Source organism: Microtus oregoni, unplaced genomic scaffold, assembly GCF_018167655.1.
Source record: "Microtus oregoni isolate MIOR12 unplaced genomic scaffold, Mior012 000013F_ref0000133, whole genome shotgun sequence".
Lineage (NCBI taxonomy): Eukaryota > Metazoa > Chordata > Mammalia > Rodentia > Cricetidae > Microtus > Microtus oregoni.
The window spans coordinates 41,288,834-41,315,795 of record NW_024543072.1 but is presented as its reverse complement, the minus strand read 5'-3'; the positions used below and the strand labels follow the sequence as shown (position 1 = coordinate 41,315,795).

The following is a 26,962-nucleotide window of genomic DNA, read 5'->3' as shown; positions in this document are numbered from 1 at the left end:
GACGCACAGGCAACCGGGTAAGAAGGTGCCATTTTGTCGTCAATGTTTCCACCACCGCACAGAAATAAATAGCTGGAGAAAATGATCCAGGATAAAAGAGCGATCCAGTCAGGAGGCGCACTGAATAGCAAGTCCCTATTGAATATGGCTTCATTATGCAACCTCCCTTTTCACCAAAGGATTCCAACCCCTGGTGGAACCAATTGTGACAAGCAAGTGCTGACAGCCCTGGGAACCAGCCTTGCTGGCTGTCCATTGATCGGCAGCCCTGAAGCCTAGTCCCAACACTGACTTTCTAGTTGAGTGATTGGCTTCTCTGAGTCTCAGTTTTCAAATCTGGAAACTGGGATCAGGATGAGCCCCAGACAGACCATTAGGCCCTTTTTAAGTTTCGCTAACAACGTCCTTGGAGATGATTATCTTTCTGTTATTGGTTTGTCTGTTTGTTTTTGAGATAGGGTCTCGCTGTGTACTACTTGCTTTGTAGACAAGGCTGGCTTCTGATGTGCAACGGTCCTCCTGTTTCTGCCTCCCAACGTATTACAGGCATGCACCCCCACACCCTGCTCTCTGGAGACACTCATCTCGTCTTGCCATTTATTTTACAATGAAAATTAGCCTTCACCATTGCTTTCTGGTTGGAGGCATGGTGATTGGCTTGATGTTTAGATAGGTCAAACTACATGAGAGCAAAACAACCTTAATTTACTTGTCAAATTACTGTTCTGAAAGCAGTGTTATTAATTTCCCACTGGAGTAGATTGAAAGTTAACCTCACAGCTTCATTCAATGTGATTTAAAAAAAAAAAAAACGCTTTGGCCTCAATTGGTAATAAACTATACAATTCTTTCAGAATATATATTCAGAGAAGGACCCACAGTATATAGATCATCATAGAGAGTGGGAGAGTTGTCTATAAATTCTTTCATTTGTTTAATTACAGAGTCAAGAATTTTAAGCACACTGACTCTCATCAGTTTGGTTTGTTTGGTTGTTTTTTTTTTATAAAACAATTCAGTGGTTCAGTATTTAATGCGTACATTAAATGTCTATTGTTGGACCTCAATTCAGACTTATTGTCTATTAAACAGAATCTCTGATGTAACTGGCAAGGATGCCCCTTATGACTGTCATGAGCACACTTGAATGAGAACCACAGATAAAGTTACTTGGATCAGATGGATTCAAAGTGACCCGGTGTAGCCTTCCCTTTCTCAGCTGATGCTTTTTCCTTCCTCTCAATTGCAGGCCGAAAGTCTTGGCATTAGCTTGAATTTGATTCTTATTCTCACATTCCACATCTAATCTTTCAGCAACCTGGTTGGCTCTACTTTCAAAATCTATCCGGAGGAAAATTTGTGTATTCACACAGGACTCGTCTCTTTGGCTGATCTTTTTCACAGTGTATTTTCCTCCGTAGCAGACAGGATGATTCTGTTAAAACTTGAATCTGATCATTTAGTGCCTTTGCTCCAAAACCTCTGATGGTTCCCTCTTTCCCATCAAAGACAAATCCTTAAAATGCCACCCAGGGCTCTGTTGGTCAAAAGTGTCACCTGTTTGCTCTCTCTTCCTGTCCTTTCCTCCTGCAGTCACAAAGGCCTCCTTGTTCCAGGTTACTCTCATCTCAGGTGCTTTGCAATGCCCCCCCCCACACACACCAAAGTTTTTCACCGTCAGTAACCTCAACCTAGCTATCACTTCTACCATGTCCCTGTTCAATTGCATCATAACTCTCCCAGGTGGCCTTATTTTAATCTGCTCCCTGACTCCAGGCACTTATCATCACTTAATACATTTTCTAATCTAGGTATTGGACATGGTTTATTGTTCATTTTCCCTGACTACAGGCACCATATGATCTGTCTTTGTCTTGTTCGCTTCTGCAGACGAGGCATCCGGAACACTGCCTGGCATGTAGATTTCATGCTCGGTCAATTGTAGTCGGTTTGTTTTGTTTTTTCTCTTTTGGCTCTTTGGGGGTTCACCACCCAACTCCCAAATAAATACATGGAGACTTACTATTCCTTATAAATGCCAGGCCTTAGCTTGGATTGCTTCTAGCCAGCTTTTTAAAATTTAAATTGTCCTGTCTACCTTATGCCTCTGGGCTTTTACCTTTTTCTATTTCTGTATATCTTTTCTTTCTTATTCTGTGTCTGGCTGTGTAGCTGACCCCTGACATCCTCCTCCTCTTCCCTTCTCATTCCTCCCTCTTCTCTTTTTCTCCTTCTGTTTATTCTCTCTGCCTATCAGCGCCGTCTATCTCTATCCTGCCTCACTATTGGCTGTTCAGCTCTTTATTAGACCAATCAGGTGTTTTAGGCAGGCAGCATAACCAGCTTTACAGAATTAAACAAAAGCAACAAAAGAATGCAACAAATCTTTGCATCATTGAACAAATATTCCACAGCATAAAAGAATGTAGCACATCCTTAACTAATATTCCACAACAGTCAATATCTGTAACATTTGGTGAATGAATGATGCTTTTTGACTCTAGAGATAGCAAACTAGAGAAGTGGTTTTTCTCAAATGAATACTGCCTCAGCAAAGTTGGGGGACAATCCTAGATTATAAGCTATTTTAAGACTTGTATGATCCCATATAATACCATACTCCTGTTTTATTTATTTTTATTATGTGTATGAATGTTTGTCTGCTTGTATGTCTGTATACCACATGCATTCTTGGTACCTTTGGAGGTCAGAAGTGGGCGTCTACCTCCCCTCCTCCCACAATTGGGGTTATAGATGGTTGTTAGCCTGCCATGTGGGTGTAGGGAATTGAACCCAGGTCCTCTGGAAGAGCAGCCAGTGTTCCTAACTGCTGAGCCATCTCTACGGCCCCAGGCACTCATGTTTTCCAAATTAATAGCTAAGAGTTGTTTAACTACTTCTACACTGTCAACCAATAACTAAATGTTGCTAGAAATTTTGCTTCAGCAATATGCCTGCATGCAATCGGCCAGGAAACAGGGAAACAGAATAAGGTTCTTGTCCCATGACCTCCAAAATCTTTCAGGTCAGTTGGAATCAAAAGCCAAACTATTGGAGGGTCATTCTCTGAACTGGTTTGTGATTGAAACCCAGCTCATCGCAGAACGAACACACGCGAAGGGAAGAAAAGAAAAGCCGTTGCTTCATGTGTCTATTTTTATTTTACTGGGCTTTATCAAAATCTCCCACTGAAGTGGCTAGCCCAGCAGGGCCAAGAGATCAAGAACATCTCAATAGCACGCAGCAGCTACTCTCCCCCGGTAAAAACACGGGTCCCTGGAAGCCCTCCACTTCCCGCCTCCCAGGACAATGCTTTTAATTAGCTGCGCCAGATTTCGCAGAGAACAAAAGCTCCCCACCCTCACAGGAAAAGCTTCTACAGGAGATATCTCGCTGGGGAAGCGCCAGGCACACCACAGGGAGAGGAGAACATACAGGCTGTTCCGAGCTCTGCAAAGAGACACAAACTGGATTCTCTAGGGAGTCTCAGAGGTTAGACCAGCACATTTTCCCTCCATGTGACCACACCCCCCACGCCCCCCAGATGGCCAACGTCTGAGGGCTTCACCTTCCTCTTCCCTGTCTGTGGCTCTGTTGGGGTAAGGAACCCCGGGGGTGGCAAAATAAGCTTGAATAATCTTTTAGAATCGAGCATCTGGGAAGCAGTGGGTAAGGAACTGGGAGTTTATTTCAGGTGACAGACATAGAGCAGGCCCCTATTTTTTCCCAGAGACTAATAATATTTCTGGAATGGAGAGGCTTGAATCATATGTCTCTTCATATCGCTGTGTGGGAAGTTTCAGTTATGAGCCCAACAATCAGAGAGACGATGGTTCTTTTAGGACTCGGTGGGGCATGGTGCAAAGGAATCTGGAAGCTGTTGAGGTGGGCGGGGGTGGGTGTACACCAAAAGGGAGCTTTGGGGGTGGCGGTGGGGACGGCTTCGCCTGAGCCTGTTTGGGGGAATAAAGAGGATGGGGCTAAAAGCGCTTCTTTCCACCCTTTTGTTTTTCCATTGAATGCTTTTTTGAAGAAAAAAAAAAAAGAAAGAAAGAAACGGGGGGGGGGGGGGGAAAATCTTGTGTATGTGCCTCTTCCTGAGTAAGCTCGTTGTCAGGAAAGGACAATCCACGCGCTCTCCAGTGGTCTATTTTTGTGACCAGAGGCTCCAGGCCCTCCATCCAGACTCTTCCTTGCTCTGAAGGAAAGGAAACTGGGCGTGAGCCTCCTGTCCCAGGGAAGCGCGTGGTAGAACCTGTGTTACCCGAAGGCTTATTCTCCATTTTAGGAAATGAGAGTACAGTGCAGCCTGCGGTGGGGTAAGCCTGAGGGCGGAGTCCATTAAAAAAGGAGGGGGGACACTTTTCTTATATCATTCTTTAGGCAAACAAGCATGGAATTAGACTTTAATTAAATAAGGCTTAAGCGGCGGTGCTGTACAGCGCTCCTGCTGGCCACTGAAGTTTACTGTCATCACCGGCGTCTTGGCAACCTGTAGATCGGGACAGCAGGCCAGATCCGGGGTTTTAAATTTTGACGTGTGGGCCTAATGGAAAGTCTTGAACATCAGCTCCCCAGGACATAAGGCTTCTTTGTACATTTTGCATATGTTCTGTGCAGGGACCCAAAGAATTCTTGTGTTTTCACCTCTGTCTTGCCTTCATTCAATAAGTGTGAATCCAATCTAGGGAATGGGGTTGGGGTTTGGTGTCCCCCTGCCTCCCTCTGTACCTCCCTGGAGATTACCTGCCGCAAGGAACACAGGGATTTGAGGACAGGCAGTCCAGCAAGTGTGACAATCACATTTGCTAGGTTCTTGCTTCCTTCCCAGTGAAGATGACCTTAAAATAGAACTCTGTTTTGAAAGGGTTTCAAGGGAAATTGGTGAATATGGATGGAGGAAGGAAACCGGAAAGGTCCAATTAAAGGGAACAGCAGAGTCCTACGAATTTGCTTGTTTGTTAATGTTCCAAGGCAGCACTAACCCTGGCATAGACAGGCCCTCCTAATATGGGGACCTGACTAACGACGCTGCTCTTAACCCTTTATTGCCCTGAGGGTTATTACTGAACACCCCAGTTGGAACAGGCTCCTTATATTCTGGGCCTGTCCACCGTGTGTGCCTCCTCACCCACTTACCCAGACTCCCTGCTTTTCTCTCAGTTCCTCAAATATGTTGCTTCCTCTCTTCCCTGGCCTTCAAGCATGCCTTCCCTCCCTCTGCTCCCAGCCCCTCTATTTGATGCTTCCACTGGAGAATTCTAGCTGTGCGAAGCCTCCTTTTTCCTCCTGTACTAGGGGTGACCACAGACCCGGCTTTACCTGTCGCTTAGTATGCTACTTGGTAACTGCCTATTCATTTCCTGTCGCCACCCTGTAAACAGATGAGGGCAGCACGAAAGTCTTTGTCTTGTCTGCCGTTGTATTCCCAGGGCTTGGCCCCCGTTAGTGCAGTGCTAGCTTGTATACATGGCCACTATGCCAATATGAAAATTGATAGCTGATGATATTTAGGTAAGTACCTTCTGAAGCCCAAAGAAACGGCCCTTGAATTAGCCATTGGGCTGCCCTCACCTCTCTTCTCACTTTGCCCCTTTCCATCTTAACCTTCCCACAATAATTTGTGTGCATCTTGGTCTGCAATTATTGCAGTCAGCTGGGGCCTGAGGCTCCTTGGTTAACAAAGACTGGAATCTATGTCTAATTTATTAATTTAGTCTATTAATTTGAAAATTGCTTCTATAAAGATGTCTTTATAGTTTTGCCTTATCTTTGAATTTTTTGAGAGTAGGAAGAATGTCTTCATTCTTTTAACATTTAATGTTTCAGGGTATGCGATTTGTAAGTCTTTAAGGCCTCATTTTCCCTTGGAAATCAGATTTCTTCTAGGGCCACTGTGGGAATACATGCAGGGTATATTCAGTGAGATGGCAACTAGACACGCTTCTGAAAGGAGACTGGTTCCAGCATGGGCTGGCAAGCTGCTGCCCAGAACAACATGGGTGCCACAGTTTTGTTAGTTGGCAAGAGAGAATTGCTGGGAAAATGCTGTTCCAGGCTGCCCTCTAGTGATCCAAGGCACCACTAGGTCAGAAGCCCTTGAACTTCAGCAGGAAGTATAATCACTGGGGAGAGGGAGGGTTGCTGAAACTATAAATGCCGTCCAATAGGATGCCACATTAGCTTGGAAGACCAAGTGTTTTCTTCATCAGAACCTTCAGGGCTCTGCTGCTGCTGTCCTTCCTTGATCCTGCTGCAAAGGACTGACATAGTTGATCTGAGAACATTCAAGCTCATTCTGATGTGAATCACTCACTCTTCTTCACTGACGTGTGTGTGTGTGTGTGTGTGTGTGTGTGTGTAGAGAGAGAGAGAGAGAGAGAGAGAGGAGAGAGAGAGAGAGAGAGACAGAGAGAGACAGAGAGAGGAGAGAGAGAGAGAGAAAGAAAGAGTGCCAGCCCTTGGCATGGATACAAAACTGTTCTTCACCAGACTTAGGGGGAACTGGACCATTCAGCAAACATTTTAGGGAGAAATGCATCAGCCTCTCTTAGCGTTTATATCCAGTCCAATGAATCAGTAATGAGGGGCAGCCCCAGCTCCACTCCTTGTTTTATGCTCCATCATACTCACCCTGATGGCCAGCATTGTCTCAGGGTTTACAAATATATCATACGAACGTCTCTAGAATCGCTGGGAATAGGACATTCTTTGTACCATCCAAACAGAAGTGGGGAGTACAGGACAATTGGCTCAAGCTAGGCAACAGCTAGGGTTCACTTTCATGCATCTGTGCTTGTATTCTGTTAAGTAAACTCACTGGCAAGGCAAACAAAGCAAAAGCCACATCTATCTCTCTGTTATGAAAAGGACCCATTCATACGCAGAAACCCAACAGCCGATGCTCACTGCAGCAAGGCAATTGTCTCTCTGAATCTCAATACATTTCTTCCTCTGGACAGTTTTAAAGGAAGGCTGTTGTTTTACTTTGGGGCTGTCAGTACAGTGAAATGTTTTTGGAGTCCTGCAACCTGATAAAGTACTCTGACATGCAGCTCAGTACTTGCCTAAATCTTTGATGGATTTTCCATGTGCCGGTTGCACTTCATTGAGTTAGTGCAACGGTTAAATCATATTTAGTGGACATAACACCAGATTTGCACACTGCATTGAGCCCCTAGATAAAAAAGGAAGCCTAGGTAAGACTTGGTGCCCATCTTACTACAGGAGAGAGTCCAGAGGGCACTTTGTCTTTGATGCAATGTAATGCATGCCCTACAGGAAATATGAGCTGAGGGGTAGAATAGCACAAGACAGTTATCCTCTCTGTTCCCAGGAACAAATTGAATAGACCAAAGCTATCCCGGATGCCTCTGATATTCTAATAATTGATGAGCATTAGAATTTTCACGGGGATCGGCTAAAGTCACATCATTTGGTTTCAGATTTGCTAGGCCACCTCTTCTTCCATCGTCTTCCTCCCTGACAGTACTCCAGAAACAAGCCACCTCTGGGAAGGTGCCATCTGATTTCAGCTTGCTAATCGGCGTTTCCGGAAAACTTTAAGCATAGACTCACAGAGCCCTTAATGAGAAAGCTCATTAAAAGGCCGTCTAAAACGGTGAAACAGATTACACGCACACACAGCCCACTCTTTTCCTCTTGGTTTCCTCCTCTCCCTCCCAATCTGCGGCGCTAACATGACAAGGTGACATGAGTCATCAGGTGGAACAGAGACCTTGCCACTCCACTCCAAACAAGCTGTCTCTGCCTCGCTGCCACCGTGATGCCATTCCTCTTGCTTCACTGCGGCAGGAAAATGTTGCCCGCAACAGCAGGAGGGCCGTGTACATGTAATGATGGCCTTGGTAAAGCCTTTGATTGTGTGTATTTGGGTGGAACTTGAGCTTGTAATTGGCAAACGCACACACTGTCTGCAGCAGTCTCTCTCTCTTTAGAAAGCTTGTTTATCCCAGGGCAAGCCAAGTTTCCTTTTTTTTTTTTTTGGTGGTGGTGGGGGGTGCATTTCCTGGAATGTTACTTCAGGATGGTAGGGAGTATTCATGGCTAACCCCGTGATAATGTCTTATTAGATCATTCCCTAGCACATTCTCCTGTGAGGAAACCTAATGCTAACTGGGAGTTTCAGGAGGTAAGCTAGACTTCCTACCTCCTGGCTCAAAAGGAAATGATGGTGGTGCCTGTCTAGTGGGAGGAAGAGATGGGAGGTGGTTATTTTTTTTTTTTTCCTTCTCTTGTCCTGGGAAGTGTGAAAGGAAGACTGCACATACCAAACCTTCCACACCTGGTAAGTGAGCAATGTCTGTGGGGAAGAGGAAATCCTCCCACCATCTTGGCCCTTGACTTACAGGTGTCTTCGGTATTTGAGACTAAAATGCTTGTAACCTCGCTGGGTTCCATGTGCAGGTCACAAGACCAATGGGCGGCACCCTCCAATGGCTTGAGTCTGGGGGATTTGGCCAATACCTTGAAGCCTCCAGGGCTGCCGTGTCCCAGGCACAGAGCCAGGCACTTGGAAAGCAAAACCTGAGAAATCACCACCTCTTTTCTGAAGTTTGTCCTACTTTTCTTCAGAATAAAGAAACGTTGGCTCATCATAACACCAGATGCTAAGTGCTTTAGTGACTCTATGCAGCAGTCACGAGAAAGTGGCTGAGAGAGAGGGACCGAGTATGTTTTGAGGTTGAGAGAGACCAAGAGTTAGGAAAGGGTGCTCAAACCAGAAGCTGGAATAGGATTTTGAGGAAAAAGAATTCACCTAAGGAAAGGGAGAGACAGACAGGGGTACATACGTGGTTGAAGGCACTGAGGGTGGCAGAGGGAACTGGAAGCATGACAGGCTGAGGAGAGCAAGCAGTGACTGGTTTCAGAAGCCACAAGAAGCCAGCCATGATAGAGACTGACAAGTATCTGTGAGACTAGACAAACAGGACATCATTGGGGACAGCAAGAACACTCTCAGTGGCACTTGGGATTGGCGCACGGTGGGGTGAGTGAATATAAGTGAAACCAACAAGTATATTCGAAAGGTTTATGGACTTGGCTGTGAGGAGATGTCTGTGAATGAGGTAAGAGGTTTTTGTTTTGTTTTTTTAATGTACTCAAGTGCTGTGTGGAAGGAGGCTATGGAGAGAGAGGAGTCAATTTACAAGGGCAAGGTGGGATTAAAGGGGTTAATTCCTAACTTGTACAGTCTGAGGGGTTAAGTGAGATTCCTGTGGTGAAGGCTTTTCTTAAAGATAACCACACCTGTGAAGGATGATTATCCTGCTGTTGAAATAACAGCCCCTCTGCACCCTCACAAGGCATTTGAGCTTGCTTATCTCTGGGAGGCTGAGATAAGCGAATCTTGCTCGGGACAGCCTTTGTGTGTGTGTGTGTGTGTGTGTGTGTGTGTGTGTGTGTGTGCACACGCTCCTTTCCCGTTTCCTCCTGCCACCACTTCAGGCAGCAGAGCCGGAGAACCGCTTGAGCCCTCCTTGACATTTCTTCCTGCCAAACAACACAAGGCACTAGGTCCCCTGGGTCACAACAGGAAGCTGGGGCTTGATAAGCAAGACCCGATTAAGGAGAGGACAGGAGCCTCCCCGTTGTTATTAGGAAGTGGGATTAACATCTAGACCTCTTGGGAACTTTGCTTTCCCGGTTTATTAGCTTTTTATCAGTGAACTGGGGAGCCTGGCCTGGGGGTGCACATAGACTGTCCTCCCACATCTCAATTTAGGAACTAAAGTCCCACCAGGGCCGAGAATTGTCTGTTTTGTTCACTGTTGGATTCCCATTTGTCTGGCACATGCTGGTGTTTAACGAATGTGTGTTAAGTGAATCACTCCCTCCATTTATGTTCCCACCGATTTGAAAGGAAAGGTTTGTAGACTATAGGCCAACCATCAAGATTTGTGTAGATAAACAGAGATACAGAGCAATCAAAATAATTTTAAGAAGTAGATTCTGTGCCAGGCATTTTCCATATAAAAGATCTGTGATCAGAGTCATTTCATAAATGTGGAAGCTGAGATTCAGGAGAGGTCACTTGCTTGAGATGTAGGCTGGAAAGTGATGGAGCTCCCAACTGCCTGACTCTAAAATTTATACTTGTTCTTTCCCAGCCCCTTTTCACTGTTCTTTGGCTCAACCCACCTTGGACCACCTTGAACTTTCCATATTCTCCTGTATGCAATCCCTTACCCAGCCTGTGTCTCCTGACTGGCTGTGTCTTCTGACTGGCTAATCCTGTTGGAAACGGGGGACAGTTAACCTTTCTCTCTGGTCCTACAGCCCCCACTACACCTTTGTGCTTCACTCTGCTAGATGGTGAGACAATGTTTTTGGTCTTTCGAGACAGGATTTCTCTGAGTAGCCCTGGCTGCCCTAGAGCTCGCTCTGTAGACCAAGCTGAAGTCACTACTGCCCGGTTACCTGGTGAGACTCTCAAGGGCAAAGAGTGTGTCTTCTTAGCGAATCTAGCTGTATCACTACTGCCCGGTTACCTGGTGAGACTCTCAAGGGCAAAGAGTGTGTCTTCTTAGCGAATCTAGCTGTATCATTACTGCCCGGTTACCTGGTGAGACTCTCAAGGGCAAAGAGTGTGTCTTCTTAGCGAATCTAGCTGTATCATTACTGCCCGGTTACCTGGTGAGACTCTCAAGGGCAAAGAGTGTGTCTTCTTAGCGAATCTAGCTGTATACTTGCTCCTGTGTCCTAATCCTCACGACCTCTACCAGAGGCAGAGGCAGCTGTTCTTAAGCCTGCTTTATGTATGAGGGAGTGGAAGTTTCGAGAAATTAAACTACGTTCCCAAGATTACAACGAGGAAGTAGCTAAGCCAGGGACCAAATGCAGGTGTGACAAATCCCACAACCCAAATTCCTTTACTTCACATAGCAATTCTTAGAATTATCTGTATTTCTCGCAGGTCGGCCGTGGTGATAGAGAGGACCACCGACTGAGCAGTGAGACTAGAGAGCTAAGGCAGCCTTGTACACATTTCCTCGGGGTGGGTGAGGGAGGGCGTGTGCAACGGGAGAATCCCCCCCCCCCCCCTGGGGAATGCGGAAACTGAACAGTTTTCATAAAGTTGCTAGGACGTTTGAGAATTTGTTCACTGGTTCCACAGGGATGACTCCAGTTGGAAAAGAGTTGTTTCCCGCAGATGCTGGTGGTGAACTTTGGGGAGATGACCGTCCCCACATCCTGGGTCATCATTGCTTCTAAGTGCTTCCACCTACATGCCAAGAATTTAGCCCAGATGCCTGCTGGTACCTGCTTACGTCACAGCTTGTAACAGGGCAACCCAGTCGGAGCCTTGTTCTAGTAATCGCGTTGCGCATCCCTGTGTGTGTGTGTACTCACACTTTTAAATCTTACACAGTCTGCTCTGAGATGAAACCAATGCACTTTCAAGCTTATGGCTTTATGGACCGGGGCGGTTGCTCCTAACTATGTTGCTAGCATTTCTTCCTGTTCTTGTCCTTCAACTGCAGGCATCCCCGGAGGGCCGCTTTCACTTTATTCTTTTCTTCGGGGGAATTATTCTCTTTTCTGGGCCTGAGAGACTGTAAAATTCCTATAAAACCAAGCTGAAGACTCCAAGCAGAGCAGGCTTTACAATGCATTGTATAATACCTTCTTTGTCTACTCCAGAGGGCATTTGGGGGAAGCACAGTGGGTGGCTGGAGATTGTTGGAGGGGCTCTGGCAGGCAATTAGGGCGATGCTAAACTGCTCGGTTTCCTAGATGTGTAGCCTTGGGCAAGCTACTTAACCCCCTTCAGCCTATATTCCCTGACCCATAAAAGAGTGGGGAAAAATAGTATGCTAGTCTTCCGATATCTAGGACCATTGTGAGGGTTAATGAAATCATGTAAAAGCACTTGGTAACTGCTCTGCTATGAGAAACCAACAAGTGCTCCCTTCTAACACTGACTGTCATTGCTCTCGATGATAACGGTGAAGCTGTTTGGGTGACAGTGATTTGAAACCTATGAAACACCGTGAAAAGGTGAAATATAGATGACGATGAAGAAGAAGATGTACATGTGGAGAAATGAGACCCAGGCTGAATGGTAACCAGAGCAGCACACAGGAAAAATCCGATCCTAATGCTGTCTGTCCCTGCCACCACCCAGCAATGAGACCTTGGGCCACATCCCACTTACTCTGTTTCTTAAAAATGAGGCAGTTTAATGAGAATATCTTTTTGTTGTCATTATTTTTTGAGACAGGGTTTTGCTGTATTCCTGTGTGTCGAGGTTGGCCTTGAACTCACAGAGATCCTCTTGCCTCTGCTTTCCAAGTGCTGGGACTATCCTGAACTCCATCTCAGGTCAGAAATCCTGATTCCATGGGTGGTGGAAAAATCACTTGCATAGCAAACCTTTGATTATTCCTGGGATGGAAAAGTAGTTCCTGGCCATTCCTCGGATCAATGTCAAAGCACATCTCTGAAGCCGATAAACACTAGCTCCCCTGGAGTGATCAGAATTCACATCCTGGGGAAGAGTACCGAAAAAACAAACTCTGCCTCCACATCTCAAGCATTTTGGAGGACATCACAAGATGATAATTCATATAACTATGATAGCAATGCTGAACTAGAATAAATGAACACTAAATTATGCCCAGTAGCCATAAACTCAGGTAAGGAATTATGTGCAGGAACCCTTAAAACTGGGGTCGGAATGATGGGGTCAGCAGTTAGGAGCATTTACTGCTCTTGGCGAATTCCATCCCCAGCAACTACAGGGCTAACAAATGCTCTGACTCCCTCTTCTGACCTCCATGGATTCTTGCATGTGTTGCACATAAATGCATGTACACACACACACACACACACACACACACACACACACACGGATAAATAAATAATAATAAAGCCTAACAAACAAACACCTTTGAAATTCATGGCTTGAGTTATGCGGTGCCTGCCGCTTTCCTAGCAGCTTGTAGAGCTCCTTGTTTGCATCCTCTTGACATTCACTGGGTGTTTGCTATGTGATAGACATGGAGGTGAACTCGGAGGCAGCCTCTGTTTTTGAGTTGTGTTGTTGGATAGCACACTTTTGTGTGGAGGATCCTTGTACATTCCGAGCACTGTCCTGTACTGAGATTGTATTGCTTGTCTACTATTCTGTGAAAACAGAGAGGTTTGTGTATCCAACTTTGGCTTGCTTCTTCATCCCCAGGCCTCCGGCGGCTCCTGGATGTTAAATATTATCTCTCCATGTTATTTGCAGCAGAAGGAGGAATCATCTGTTACTCTTTTACTTCCCTAATGAGCCCTCAAGCTGGTGTGCAGGGCAGCAATGGATCTCCTGGCTCTTTTGGAGAAGACAAATGATGGTTTGGATTTAACTGCTTGGTGTTAATCTCCTTCAGGACTCAACTTTTATTCTTCTTGTTTCTTCGTTCTGCCTCACTCCCAAATAAAACTAAATAACCAGGACAACCAGAAACAATAGCTGAAAGTAGACAGCAAGGTGTGGTGGCAACACCTTGATGGGCAGGCTAGATGTTTCCTTTGCTACCATGGTAACTACTACTAAACAGCGTGCCTTGCTGTTGACTGCTCTCTGTAAATGTGAAACTTCTTTTACATACAAGTGCTCAGACCAACTCAACTACCTGAAATACTTTCAACATCTCTCAAGACTCTTCTTAAATAGACGCCTACTAATTTCTTCAGATTGTTTTATAAATGTTGAATGCAGTATTGAGAAGCTTCCTTATACTCAATGAACTTTGTGTTTTCTGGGATTGGCAGAATATTGTGAAAACAATAGTAGAACATTTTTCTGGGGCTAGGACAATGTCTTGGTGGGTAAAAGCGCTTGCTGTACAAACATGAGGACCAGAGTTTAATCCCAACACCCTCCTAAAAAGCCAGGAGTGGTCCTGGGTGTGCTTCTCTAAGCCTAGTGCTGAGGGAGATGGAGACAGGAGGATGCCTGGGGCTTGCTTAGCACCTCCTCTAGGGCCAGTGAGGGGCCCTGTCTTGAAGGAATAAAGCAGAAAGTGAAAGATCAATACACTCACCATCCTCCTCTGACCTCTGAGTGAGTACAGGCATGTTCACCTGTATGCATACATGAACATATACCACACATGTGTTTCTGCTATCATATACTTGCACATAAAAACATTTCCATTAAAGTACTTAATTGAAAATATAAAGAGAGGGGGCTGGAGAGATGGCTCAAAGGTTAAGAGCATTGCCTGCTCTTCGAAAGGTCCTGAGTTCAATTCCCAGCAATCACATGGTGGCTCACAACCATCTGTAATAAGATCTGGTACCCTCTTCTGGCCTGCAGGCATACATGCAGGAAGAACACTGTATAGATAATAAATAAATAAATAAACCTTTAAAAAAAAGAAAAGAAAAAGAGACTTAACACTTAAAGTTGTTTCTAATTATCTGAAGAATTAATACTAGATAACTGAGTTCTCATTCAACAATTCTTTAGGTATACATCTATTAAATACTTAAAAGTGTCAAGCATTATACAAATACTGTAAATATAAATAAGATTAAGAAATGTTGCCAGGGCTGGGTGTGGTGGTGTGTACTTTTAATCCCAGCACTCTGGAGGTACCAGTTGGAGCTCAAATTGTTTGTTTACAAAGCCATAGCAATTAATACTCAGAACAAAAGATTCTGGTTACATCACAAATTTGAGATTTCTTGTTGTTGACTGTTTTTTGGCAACTATAACTTTTCCCCCTAGGTGCTAGTGACCAAGCTCAGGGCCTCACAGGCTAGGTTGGTGCTCTACTACAGAGTTACACTACCAACCTAAGAAGGCCATTTGGTGGTGACATTGCATTTCTCCACAATTCCTGGCTTCTTTCCATTTTTTCGACTTGCTGAGGATCGAACCCAGGGCCTCCAGCAGGCAAGCGCTGGGCCACTGTGCTACAGCTCCAGCTCCTGGTTTCATCTCATATGCTTGGTGATTAGCAGTTTACAAAGGGTTTGCATGTCTGTCTCATTGGAAACACAGGTTTTGAGACATTTTACCACGTTCTGGACATTGCTTCCCTTCTGTTGTATGTATGTGAAGCTAAAGTTCCCAGTAAATGTTGTAATGACAGTGTCCTCTACTACACACCTGAGATGGATATTTGGTCTTGGGTTTCTCAACCATCAAAGCCTCTAGGCCATAGTCTCAGAAATGAAATTCTTATTTCAGTTTTGCTTTATGGTTTCCCTTCATTCAATTGCTGTTCATTCATGTTCAGTGCCTTCTTTTTATGGAAGAGTTAATTGAGGGCAAGAACCATTAAGGAAGGGGTCAAAGAAGTGGTAGTATTGGGTTTCAATCAGTGACCTATGTACTCCTTGATCAGATGTCTTTTAAAGACACTATGGTGTCATTACATTCTATTTATCCAATGGTACAGTCTCCCCAGTATATCACATACCTCTCATATAGTGCTGGTATATATTTGGTTGCTGTTGCAAGTATGTCTAACCAGTTTATTTTTAATATGTAATATATATTTAGTATATAATAAAATAAATTTATGTAATATTTATAGAATTATTTAATAATAAACAATAAATAAAAATATATTATATATTTATTGTGTGTGTACATATGTCATAAGGCTAGCATTTGGAGTTCAGAGGACAATTTTTGGGAATAGGTTCTCTCCTTCCACGATGCAGATTCTGGAGATTGAATTCAGTTGTCAAGCTTGATAACAAGCACCTTTAACCATTCAGCCATCATGCCAATTCCTAACCAGTTTTATATAATATTTCATATATGATAATGTTGTTTTTAATTCTTCCATGATGTACCTTTGCACCTAGGGATTATGTGGTCACTGAATCACATTTACTAAATGTTAAACCTGATCTAAGCAGGCCTTTGGAACATGGAAACCATTGAGTTTTGATTTCAGTTTCCTCATTAATTTATATTTTGAGACATGCTTTAACTATGTAGCCCTGACTGGCCAGGAATTGGCTATGTAGGCCAGGCTGGCCTCAGATTTATGGGGAGCCATCTCTCTGCCTTCTTCTGAGTGATGGGATTAGAGGCATTTGTCATCATGTTCATTCATCTTTTATTTTTACTTGAGACAGGGTCTCACTCTGTAGCTCGGGCTGATTCGAATGTTAGACTTTTTTCTTGTCTCTGTCTCCTGGGTCCCGGGAGTACAGGCGTGTGCCCAGCTGGCTTCGGTCTAATTGGACATTCTCTTTGGATTTGCTTAGGATCCGTTAACACCAGATCGTTAGCAACAGTTTAGTTTTATCATAATTAATCCTGTGTGAGAAAATTAGTGGCAGGGACCCTAGCAAGGCGTTTGAATGCAGACATCAAAGGATTCACCTTAGTACTTCTTTCTGATAGAGAACCCTGGAACTACTGCAGAAATATAGTAGCTTCCAAATACAGATTTTGTTGATGCTGTTGTTTAGTTTTTCAAGACAGGATTTCTGTGTGTAGCCCTGGCTGTCCTGGAACGCGCTCTGTAGACCAGGCTGGCCTCCAACTCACAAAAATCCACCTGCTTCCGTGTCCCCCCTCCAAGGGCTGGGACTAAAGGGTTGTACCACCACCGCTTGGCGCTGAATACAGATTTTTCATAATTCCAGCATCCAGGAAGCAGAGGCAGGAAGATCACATCTTTTAGGCCAGCCTGCATAACACAGCGAGTTCCAGGGCAGTGAGAGCTACATAGTTAGACTGTCGTCTCAAAAAAAAAAAAAAAAAAAGTTAATCTGAGGTAATCGAATCATTTTCCTCATGCTTCCTTTTTGCTTTTCTGCACCGAGGACGGACTCCAGGGCGGTGCGCCCCGTGGTCTAGCCTTAGAAGCAGGCTGCAGCTGCTGGCCCCTGGGCGGACAGAGCGAGCCCCACCCGCTGGGTCACAGGTCGCCCGGTCCTCGGGGCGCGTCCAGGGACGCCTTTCCGCTCTCCCCCGGGCTCTTCCTGCCACGCGCTGGCCACGCCCCTCACGAGTTTCAGCTAGTCATGGCGGCGCGGCTGTGTGCACGGCACCTTCTTTCGACGTGGCTCTACAGGTGCAAGCCCGACTCTTCCCCAGAGCCCCCCAGTACCGGCCCCCCGGTACACCCGAGAAAACCAGCCCCGTTTTCTTCTTTGCAGGCGAGCCGTGCAGAGCCAAGGCCGGCACTACCGCGCTGCACTCTGCTCCGAGTTGAAGCGTCCCCTGGTCATTGAAGAGGTGGCTTCCCGCCCTGTCGGGCCACAGGAGGTAGGGTGACAGACTTGACCCCTGGATGCCTCCACGTACGGTTCAAAATCTCCGTCTATCTCGGCCACACAGTAGATGGCTTCCTGCCGCAGTCAAGATCCTAGTTTCCAAGCATAGGGGGTGACCCGGAGGCTAGAGCGCATCCATTCTGGGCTGGAAGATCAAGCCCTTTCAAGGTTCACAGAAAGGCCAAAACTGTCAGGAAAGCAGTCTCTTAAAACTCACATATAGGCCCCTTTCCAAAACTCCAGAGCAGTTGCCTTAGAAACAGCATCTGATTTACACACGGCTTTACATAACAATAGAGATAAAAGGACCCTTATCCTTTGCTTAGCCCCTCGTCAGCATCAAATTATCTGCCCTTCCCACTCTCCCAAACCCCAATCTAGTGAATACATGCCCGAGCCCCTCTGAAGCCCTGCAGTAATTTGGTATTTTTTCCTGTGTGGTTTCACCACATAGGTGAAAGCCACCTTGGCTTTGCCTAGGGACCACAGTGGTGACAGTACGTGACAAACACATAGTGAAGGATGCAGAACTTGAAACAGGGTGGAGCCGGCAAGTGACTTCACGCTAGGGATCGCTGACGGGAGGCAGAAACGCAGCTGCAGCCCTAAAGGTCACCAGAATGGAGGCTGTGGTTAAAATGGATTGCTTGGAAGAGCATGTGATAGCAGTTTCTCCCTACTCGTGTGCCCAGAGCTCCTCTTGAATCATTCCTTTCTGGGGGAATTGGTGCTTTTTTGTTTTTTAACACACCACGTAATCCAGACTGACCTTGAGTTTAGGATCCTGCACCAGCTTCCAGAGCACAGAAATGCCTCACCACTCTTGGCTAAATTGTTCTTAAAATCAAAATGGAGTGCGTGGAGGACCTGTGAGTCAGTAACTACTCCAAGGCTGAGTTAGCTCTTGAGAGCCGTATTTACACTATTGTTATTCCAACATTAAATCCATGGAGTTTGGAATGAACTCTGGCACATAGCACCTGCCTAAAGAATAGAGAAATGTGTGGGTGCACCCCTCGCGGTCCTGAGTTCCTTGCTCGTGCTCTCTCTCCTTCTGCTCCTGATTTGGACCTTGAGATTTCAGTCCTGTGCTCCAATGTGGGTCTCTGTCTCTGTCTCCTTTCATCGCTTGCTGAAGGGAGGTGGGGGTTCCTTGGACTTCCCACAGGACAGGGAACCCTGATTGCTTTTCGGGCTGAGGGGGGGGGACTTAATTGGGGGAGGGGGAGGAAAATGGGAGGTGGTGGCAGGGAAGAGACAGAAATCTTTAATAAATAAATAAATTAAAAAAAAGAATAGAGAAATGCTGTAAGCAGCGGTGGCGCACGCCTTTAATCCCAGCACTCAGGAGGCAGAGGCAGACGGATCTCTGTGAGTTCGAGGCCAGCCTGGTCTACAGAGCAAGTTTCAAGAAAGCTATTACACAGAGAAACCCGCCACCTCTGTACTAAACTTAAACAAGTAAATACTATTGGTTTGAAATTCTGACTGGCATCTTCTGGGATTCCAGGGTCTGTTGGGATATGTTCTCTAGTGAGTACGGGTGTCATCTGGGCCTGTTCAGACAGATTGCTGAGCCTTTACTTCCTGCGTATGATTCAGCATGGGGTGTGGCCTGAAAGTCTGAATTTTTTTACTTTCTTTCTTTTTCTTTAGACAGTTTCCTATGTATCCCTGGCTGACCTGGAATTTACTGTGGAGACCAGGCTGGCCTGGAACTCCCAGAGATCTGCCTTGCTCTGCCTTCTCAGCGCTGTCATTAAAGGCACATGCCTCCACACCTGCCGAAGTGTGAGTTTCTAAGAAATCCCCAGGGGATGCTGAGGTTGGCCCAGGACCTTTTGAGACTCACTGGTCCCCCAGAAAGTCTAGAGCAGTGGTTTTCAACCTGTGAGTTGTCACCCCTTTGGGGGCCAAACGACCCTTTCACAGGGGTCTCCTATCAGATATCCTGCAGAGCGGATATTTACATTACAGTTCACAACAGCAGCAACATGACAGTTATGGAGTAGCAATGCAACAGTTCTGTGATCGAGGGTCACCTCCACACGAGGAACTCAATTAAAGGGCACAGCATCGGGGAGTTGGAGACCCACTGGTTTGAGAACTCCTGGCCACGTCGCGCTGGTCTGCTCCATGACAGCTTTGTGGAGAGCACAGAAGACAGGGCTCTAGGCTGGCCTCCAGGATTCCAGCTCCGTGAGTTCAGACCGTAGTTGTCTATGCTTAGACCCCCTCAGTGGCATCCTGTTGTTCCTAGTACGAAGTTCACAGCTGCAAACCTCGGTGTAGTGGAGCGTGCTCACTCTCTTAGGGCCTTGTTTCTTTCTCTGCTTCGTGTTCTAGGCTCACTGGTTTTTCTTTTGTCTCTGATACAGGACGCTCACACATGCCATCGCTTTTATTTGTTCCGAACTTTCACCTCCTGGTCTGAATCATTGTTTCTTTGCTTTTATTAGCTCAAGGGTTATGCTCCTAGTTTTTCTTGGCATTCCTCAAGGGGTCACATACTCTTATGTGTGCTTTCTCCTATCTTTAATATTTTACATGAGCCAGGCATGATGGTTGAGGTTTATAATTCCGGGAAGATTTCAAGTTTGAGGCCAGCCTGGGCTACATCGTGAGACTCATTAGGCTTCATTATTCTTTAGTTGGTGCCTATACTTTTAGGTCCACAGAAGCCTTAGCTTTGTCCATTTTGCCTTATAATACTCTGTCTGATTTTTTGTTCAGTACTTGGCATATGGCTGTCATTCATTCAGTAACCCTTTTTTAGTTAATTGTTACCAAATGAACTTTGTCTCTGTTTTGTTGTTCTGTTTCCTTTGCAGGTCAGAGTTGATGTTCATTTCTGTGGCATTAACTTTGCCGATATTCTGGTCTGTCGTGGCCAGTATCAGGAAAAACCCCCTCTTCCCTTTACACCCGGTGAGTACAGGGGACCAATCGACTACTTCAGGAAAAGGAGATTCTGAGGGTTTTCAGAGCCGCATGCATCTTCTCAGACACTAGTCTCCACCCTCTGCCAGGCTTGAGTAGTGAGGGAGGTTTTTTGTTACATACACCATCATCACTGTTAGAGTCACTACCTGGTGACACTCCCCCTCCCCCTCCCCAGGCCTTAGTACTCAGTATTGTATCCCCAGCTTAGCATTGCTCTGGTTTGTTTATAGATGGATGACACTCAGTGGTTTAGCTAGATTGTCAGTTGCTGTGATAAAGCAATGACCAAAATCAACCTAGGGAAGAAAGGGTTATTTGGCTTACAGTCAGTACAGGAACTGAAGCAGAAACTGTTGAGAACGCTGCTTGCTCTTAAGTGCAGCTTTTCTCATATTACCCAGGCCCATCTACACAGAGCCGGTACCACTCACAGTGAGCTAGACTCTTCTGCATCAGTTACCAATTAGAAAAATGCCCCACAGACATGCCCACAGGCAAATCTGACTGAATCAAGCCCCTAATTGAGAATCCCTCAGATACTTCTGGGCTGTGTCAAGGTGACAGGCACAGCTAGCTAAGGACATTCCCTAACTACTTTCAAATGAATAAATGGGCAGCCCTTTAGATGTTGTGTTCACCAGAATCCTGTTGTTAACCCTAGTTATCCCTTTGCCTTCTTGGTGTTGCCTCCATTTTATATTTTCACTGAAGGATCATAAACACGCTTGCAGCTAAGACCTGTATCCTCATCAGCCCAAGCCCAAAGGAGCTCAATGTCAAAGGTTCAAAAAGAAGAAGAGGAAGAAAAAGCCCAAGTGTATCCTAGCAGCCCACTGTCTGACTGCCATCACACTCTCTTCTGGTTACTTTTAGATCATTAACATATAGATAAAAGACTGTTTTTTGTTGTTGAAGTTATTTAAGGAGATCTAAGCAGAGCTTAGTGTGTTTGGAGCATATGCATATTTTATATAGATTAATATAAAGATTATAGTGATTGCATGATTGCAACACAGCTGTTATGTTTGGGGTTTTGGGTATTGTGTCTTAATACCAGAACCATTTCCTTCTCCTTGTATTTGCTGAAAGAATAGATCAGAGGAAGATGTCACAATTAAGTTATTCCCCGGCAGAGCAAGTAGGAAATGCATAGCTTTTAGGTTCAGGAATTTCAGAGGTGGCTGGGTGGTGGTGCGTGCCTTTAATACCAGCACCTGGACTTCGGAGACGGACGCTGTGAGTCCCAGGATAGCCAGGACTACACAGAAAAACTCTGCCTCGAAAAATAAAAAATAAAAAAAAACCAAATCAACCCCCCCCAAAACAAAACAAAAACTAACAAAAAACAAAGAAACAAACACATAAATAAAGGAAGAGAAATTTCAGAGGTGGCTGAAGAAAGGGCAGACACGACACTAATTCATCCTGTTCTGAGCTAAGTACTGTCTGAATAAGCATAGGTCATGTCCTTGAGGCCCTCCTCAGAGCTCAGCAAAGGAGACGTGACAGCAGATAAATCTAACTTGGTGATTGTAGCCCGGTGGCCCTGCGATCAGGGTCAAAAGTACCTGTATACTACATGCATATTCATGAACGACCTAGGTCGAGAGTGGGGCAGCTAGAGTTTATGTGTTCTGCTCATTATCCTGTGTTTTGAGTACCACCTTTTACCCTTTAGGCATTCAAAACTTAATAGCTCCCAAGAGCAGATGAGGGGCCCTGTTGATCAGAGTTTTCCTATCTCCAGGGTCCTGGGCTTCAAAGGTAAACCTAATGTTTAAATGTTCCAGGGATGGAGTTTTCTGGGACTGTCCTGGAGACAGGAAAAGATGTCAGCACTGTGAACAAGGTAAACTGCTTAAAACCCCAGACTGTGTGTGTAGCTGTGAGAATGTGTTCATTTCGTTTACACCCATGTCTCTTCTCCTGGCCTTGGCCATGTGACCAAAGGAACTCAAGACAGAAGGCAGAGAATGAATTCTGAATGAGGAGGTGGGGAGAGTGGGTGGAAGCTTCTGGCCTTATTAAACTGTTACGAATATAAGACAACACGTGATCTTCAGTTACTGAAGGAATAAAGAGCTTGCTCTTTTCTTTCTTTCTTTCTTTCTTTTTTTTTTTTGGATAAAGGATTTTTAAGTTTGAGTCTCAAGTGAGAGAAATAGTCAGGGATGCTAATTCTTACCAACTTCCCTTCCTCGTCCCTGGTGTCTAAAATGTGCTCCTATTGGCTTGGTAGCTTGGTATTGAGAGAATTGCCGTGTTTTCAAACCAGAAATGAACTCTGAGTAGATATTAAGGCCAAGCCGTGTCTTCTGGCAGAGATGTGTGTCTTGGAACGTGGGCCAAGTACATGTGTTCTTTCCCTCCAGGGAGATCGGGTTATTGGAGTTTGTCCTAACCTGAACGCTATGGCCGAAGAGTGTGTCATTGACCAGAAGGTATAGCTGCCTCTCGGCACTCATGGACGCGTAGATTTCCTCTTTGGTTTTCGGTTTCCATGTCTCTCTTCCTCACATCGCCCTTCTTTTGTGTTTGTGTCATTATAGCTTGTTTCTAGCCAAGCATTTTTTATCTTCCTTCAAATGCTAACTAAACTCTGTATTGGTGTGACAGCCCTGGCACAGAATTCTTTTGTTTGTTTATTTTTTTTTCAGTGCCGGAACAACTGGCTGGCCATTTATTTGGACCCTTTTTAGTGACAGGTGGTTGAAAAACTGGTTTAACGCATTGAGTTGGATATCATGTGTTTGTTTTCCTATAAGCATATGAAGTGGTCTGCACTGGGAACAGGGTCGCCCGAATGGGGTGAGCAGGATGTGAATGGTGCCCCCTAGTGGGGCTGTGTTATAAGGATCCCATCCAGTTTTAGGGAGATATGATTTACATAACACACAGTTTACCTGTGGCCTCATAGTAATCCGGAGTCTGTTCTCCTTCAGTTGGCTCCTTTTTTGAGCAGATGCCAGCCTCAGGGGTTGGAAGTCTGTTATACCCAAGTCCTAAATTCACCCCGGCTTGCTTGGTCCTGATCTGTACTCCTTAATAGGTGATAATAGACATGTGTTTCCCATTGCAAATTACTCACCAATCACATCGTAATGTGTATTGAACAGCTTTGGTAACCAGGCACACATTTCCACAAATGCTGTTATTTCTTTGTGTAGACCCTGTGGCGGATTCCAGAAAGCGTCTCTCTACAGGATGCTGCAGTCCTACCGGTATCCTATGGCACAGCTATTTTGGCTTTAGAGCATCGGGCCGGCACCCAGCCCGGGTAAGGACTATGTAGGAGGCAGAGGGTTAGGTGGTTCCTTTTTCTGATGTTAGCAATGCCTGACAGGACTTTGCCTGAAGCCCAGCCTGGTGGTGCACCTGCTGTTCCTAGCATTTGGGAAGAGAGGCAGGGGGATCAGGAACCCAAGGCCATTCTCAGCTGCAGAGTGAGTTAGGTGCCAGTCTGAGCTACATGAGACCCTGTTTCAGAGCCAAACCAAACCCCAACAAGACAGCATTATCCTACCTCTCCGTTCCTCACCTTTCCCCCTCATTCTTCCCCCAGGCTTCTCTTCAGCTTAAGTTCCTTTAAGGTGAGGAAAGTCGAACAAGAGACAGTCTCTCGATACTGGGGACTGGTTGTGGACCTTCCTTTTGCCTCGGAGTGGTAGAACTTAGAGTATGAATTTGGAAAAGCAGATCTCTTGAACCTGACCACTCTGGGGATCACTTTATAGGAATATATCAAGTCTACAGAGTTGGCTTATTTTATTTTATTCTATCTTATTTTTGAGACAGGGTCTTGCTATGTAGTTCAGGCTGGCCTGGAACAACTTATATAGCCCAGGTTAGCTTCAAATTTAAGAGCTTCGTTCTCAGCCTCTGAGTGCTAGGATCACAGGTCTGTACCATTATTCCTAGGTGGGACCCGGTTTATTTAAATTCACTTCCTGTGTGAGGCTTATGGTATGTGTTTCTATGAGGCTTGGTTGGTTGTGCCAAGTAGGATATATATTTTATATTTCTATCTATCTATCTATCTATCTATCTATCTATCTATATTTGGTTTTCAAGACAAGGTTTTTCTGTGCTACCCTGGCTGTCCTGGAATTCACTCTGTAGACCAGGCTGACTTCGAACTCACAAAGATCCACCTGCCTTTGTCTCATGAATGCTAGGATTAAAGGTATATGCCACCACTGCCGACTCTGGATATTTTAAACTTAAAAGTTCTAAGCCGGGCGGTGGTGGCGCACGCCTTTAATCCCAGCACTTGGGAGGCAGAGGCAGGCGGATCTCTGTGAGTTCGAGGCCAGCCTGGTCTAGAAGAGCTAGTTCTAGGACAGGAACCAAAAAGCTATGGAGAAACCCTATCTCGAAAATCAAAAAAAAAAAAAAAAGTTCCGCAATCTTCCTTTTATATTTGGGAAACTGGCTCTCAATCAGTTCACAGAGCTGGCCTTCAGAGTTGCTCCAACTGGTAGCTTCAGTTGAACAGTGTCTAGTTCATGATTACACTGCGGTGGGACAATGATCTGGACCTTGTCACCTGTATTTTAAATAAATGCTGATTGGTCAGTAGACAGGCAGGAAGTATAGGCAGGGTGACCAGGCAGGCAGTAGAGGCGGGGTGACGAGAATTCTGGGAAGAGGAAAGATTCAGTCTGCAATTATCACCCAGACATAGAGGAAGCCAGACACAGAGCAAACAAGAAGTGACTGCCTCGCCAAAAAAGGTAACAAGCCACATGGCTAACACAGACAAGAATTATGGGCTGATGTAAGTTATAAGAATTAGTTAATAAGAAGCCTGAGCTAATGGGCTAATTAGTTTATAATTAATGTGGACCTCTGTGTGATTATTTGGGACTAAACGGCTGTGGGTGGTGTGGGACTGGGTAGGACAGAAAACTCGGTCAACATACCACCTTCTAACACCAGACCATGTTTAGTTGAGAATAGTTACAGGATGACATGAGGCCTGCATCAGTGTGGTCACTCGGAGGAGCAGTCGCTACTGCCGTGAGACAGAGGCTATCCAGAGAGATTGAGAGACCTCTTCCTGGAAAAAAAATCTTTAGAACTAGACAGAGTTAGCATTGATCCTGAAGTCATGTACATATCCCACCCCTTCAGGCTGGAGGACAGAGTAACATGACGGTTTGAATGCTCTTTAAAATGCCCTCGTCTGTGTTCCTGGGATCTTAGCATGCATGAGCTTTGAAGGTTCCTGCAGTAATACTCGTCTTCCCTCGGCACAGAGAAACTGTTCTAGTAACGGCAGCCTCCGGAGCCACAGGCCTTGCGGTGATCGATGTGGCGACAAATGTTCTCCGGGCCAAGGTATGCATGTGTTAGAGTATCCCTTAAAAATTAACTCCAGTGTTTAGGCATAAAAAACATTAATTCACTTATCAAGTATCCTGGGAAGGGCACCGGGGACACACAGTACTTAGAGGATGGTCTTGCCATCTGTGTGCTTTCCCACTAAGAGGAGACCTAGAGTGTACCACTTGGCCCTTGAGGTACTAGAACCTGGCAAGGGCTGCCTCCCACCATGGCCTCTGCAGATGCACATCTCTCTACCTGCAGTGCTCCCAACTGTCACCCATTTATTCAGGCTTAAACTCACGTCACCTTTCCAGGGAAGCATCTCTGTCCTCAGGCTAGTTCAGTCTCCCCTCCCTACTATTTATGTATGATCTCATATTACCCTATGCCTCTGTATTTTAGTACATACCTTACTGTGTGATTACTCCATATGTGGCCCATTGTGGGTCAATGTCTTTCCTTCTCCTGGACTAAAATCCCCATGAGGGCAAGGGAAATGTTTTCATGGTTCAGGACTCATCCCAGCAGCTATCATGGTACCTGGAACATAGTATATACTCAAGAGCTATTTCCTAAATCAAGCAATGAATGAATGGATGAGTGGAAGATGGACTGGTTCTCTACAGGGGATATCTCTGGGGCTGCAGGGGCCGGAGAAAGACTTCTATGAGGAAATAGACATTTCAGATGATCTCTGAAGGACTGGTATCAGTTATAGCAGAAGGCAAGGGCAAGTCAAGGTTACTGTAGTGGTCGGACAATGTTGTAGAAGACCCAGAAAAAGAAAGAGGCACCGTGCAAGAAGAGAATTGCCTGCCAGTGCTATCTTTGGAACAAAGGACCTGCAGGAGAATGGTGAAAGGTGACGCTAGTCAGGTATGATAGGATCACGAGGGCCTTGTTTGTAGCTGAAGTATTTGAAAGTTTATTGGAGACCGTTGGGAGGGTTGCTGAGAATTTAAAGTAGGAAAATGACATTATTATTTTTAGTTTTCGGTTTGTTTTGTTTGAGGCAAGATCTTGCTGAGTGGTCTAGACTGGCTTCCAACTGGGGATCCTCCTGTGTGGTCTAGACCAGCTTCCAACTGGGGATCCTCCAGCTTGGCTGGAATTGTAGGCCCTCACTACCACTCTCTGCACCGTCTTTGCATTTAAAATTCACTGTGGCTGTGGGTATGAGGGATAGAGGTAAGGTTAGAGGTGATGGAGACAGAAGGGCAGGTGCATTGCCTAGGCTAGAGGTTATGATACCTGGACCAAGGCAGTTGAGATCACTGAAGTGGGAAAAAATAGAGAATTCCAAGACCAGAGCGCATCCTACTAGTCAGAGGAAAACTTTAAAGGTATCGGAGGGGGTTCACATGCCAGCTCTGCTTCCAGCTTAAGAGCATCCATCGCCTCATTTATGAGCAGTGCTTCCCTAGAGCTGCTG

General features: G+C 45.4%; 1 protein-coding gene across 3 annotated transcripts in view; it reads left to right on the top strand.

Annotated features, from left to right (window-relative positions):
• The first annotated feature begins 8,803 nt into the window (after positions 1-8,803).
• The window catches only part of LOC121455441 (quinone oxidoreductase-like protein 2), a 43,579-nt gene continuing 25,420 nt past the window's right edge, over positions 8,804-26,962 (top strand). Inside the window, exons 1-7 of one of the 3 annotated variants that reach the window (XM_041663111.1) lie at positions 8,804-9,089; positions 17,143-17,251; positions 20,091-20,187; positions 21,993-22,051; positions 22,575-22,643; positions 23,370-23,479; positions 25,461-25,542. In XM_041663111.1, coding sequence (XP_041519045.1) covers positions 9,085-9,089; positions 17,143-17,251; positions 20,091-20,187; positions 21,993-22,051; positions 22,575-22,643; positions 23,370-23,479; positions 25,461-25,542 — 531 coding nt within the window. In that variant the 5' untranslated portion in view covers positions 8,804-9,084. Of the gene's footprint in view, positions 9,090-16,825; positions 17,058-17,142; positions 17,252-20,090; positions 20,188-21,992; positions 22,052-22,574; positions 22,644-23,369; positions 23,480-25,460; positions 25,543-26,962 lie in introns of those variants that run through there. The other 2 variants (XM_041663109.1, XM_041663110.1) reach the window with 2 other exon arrangements.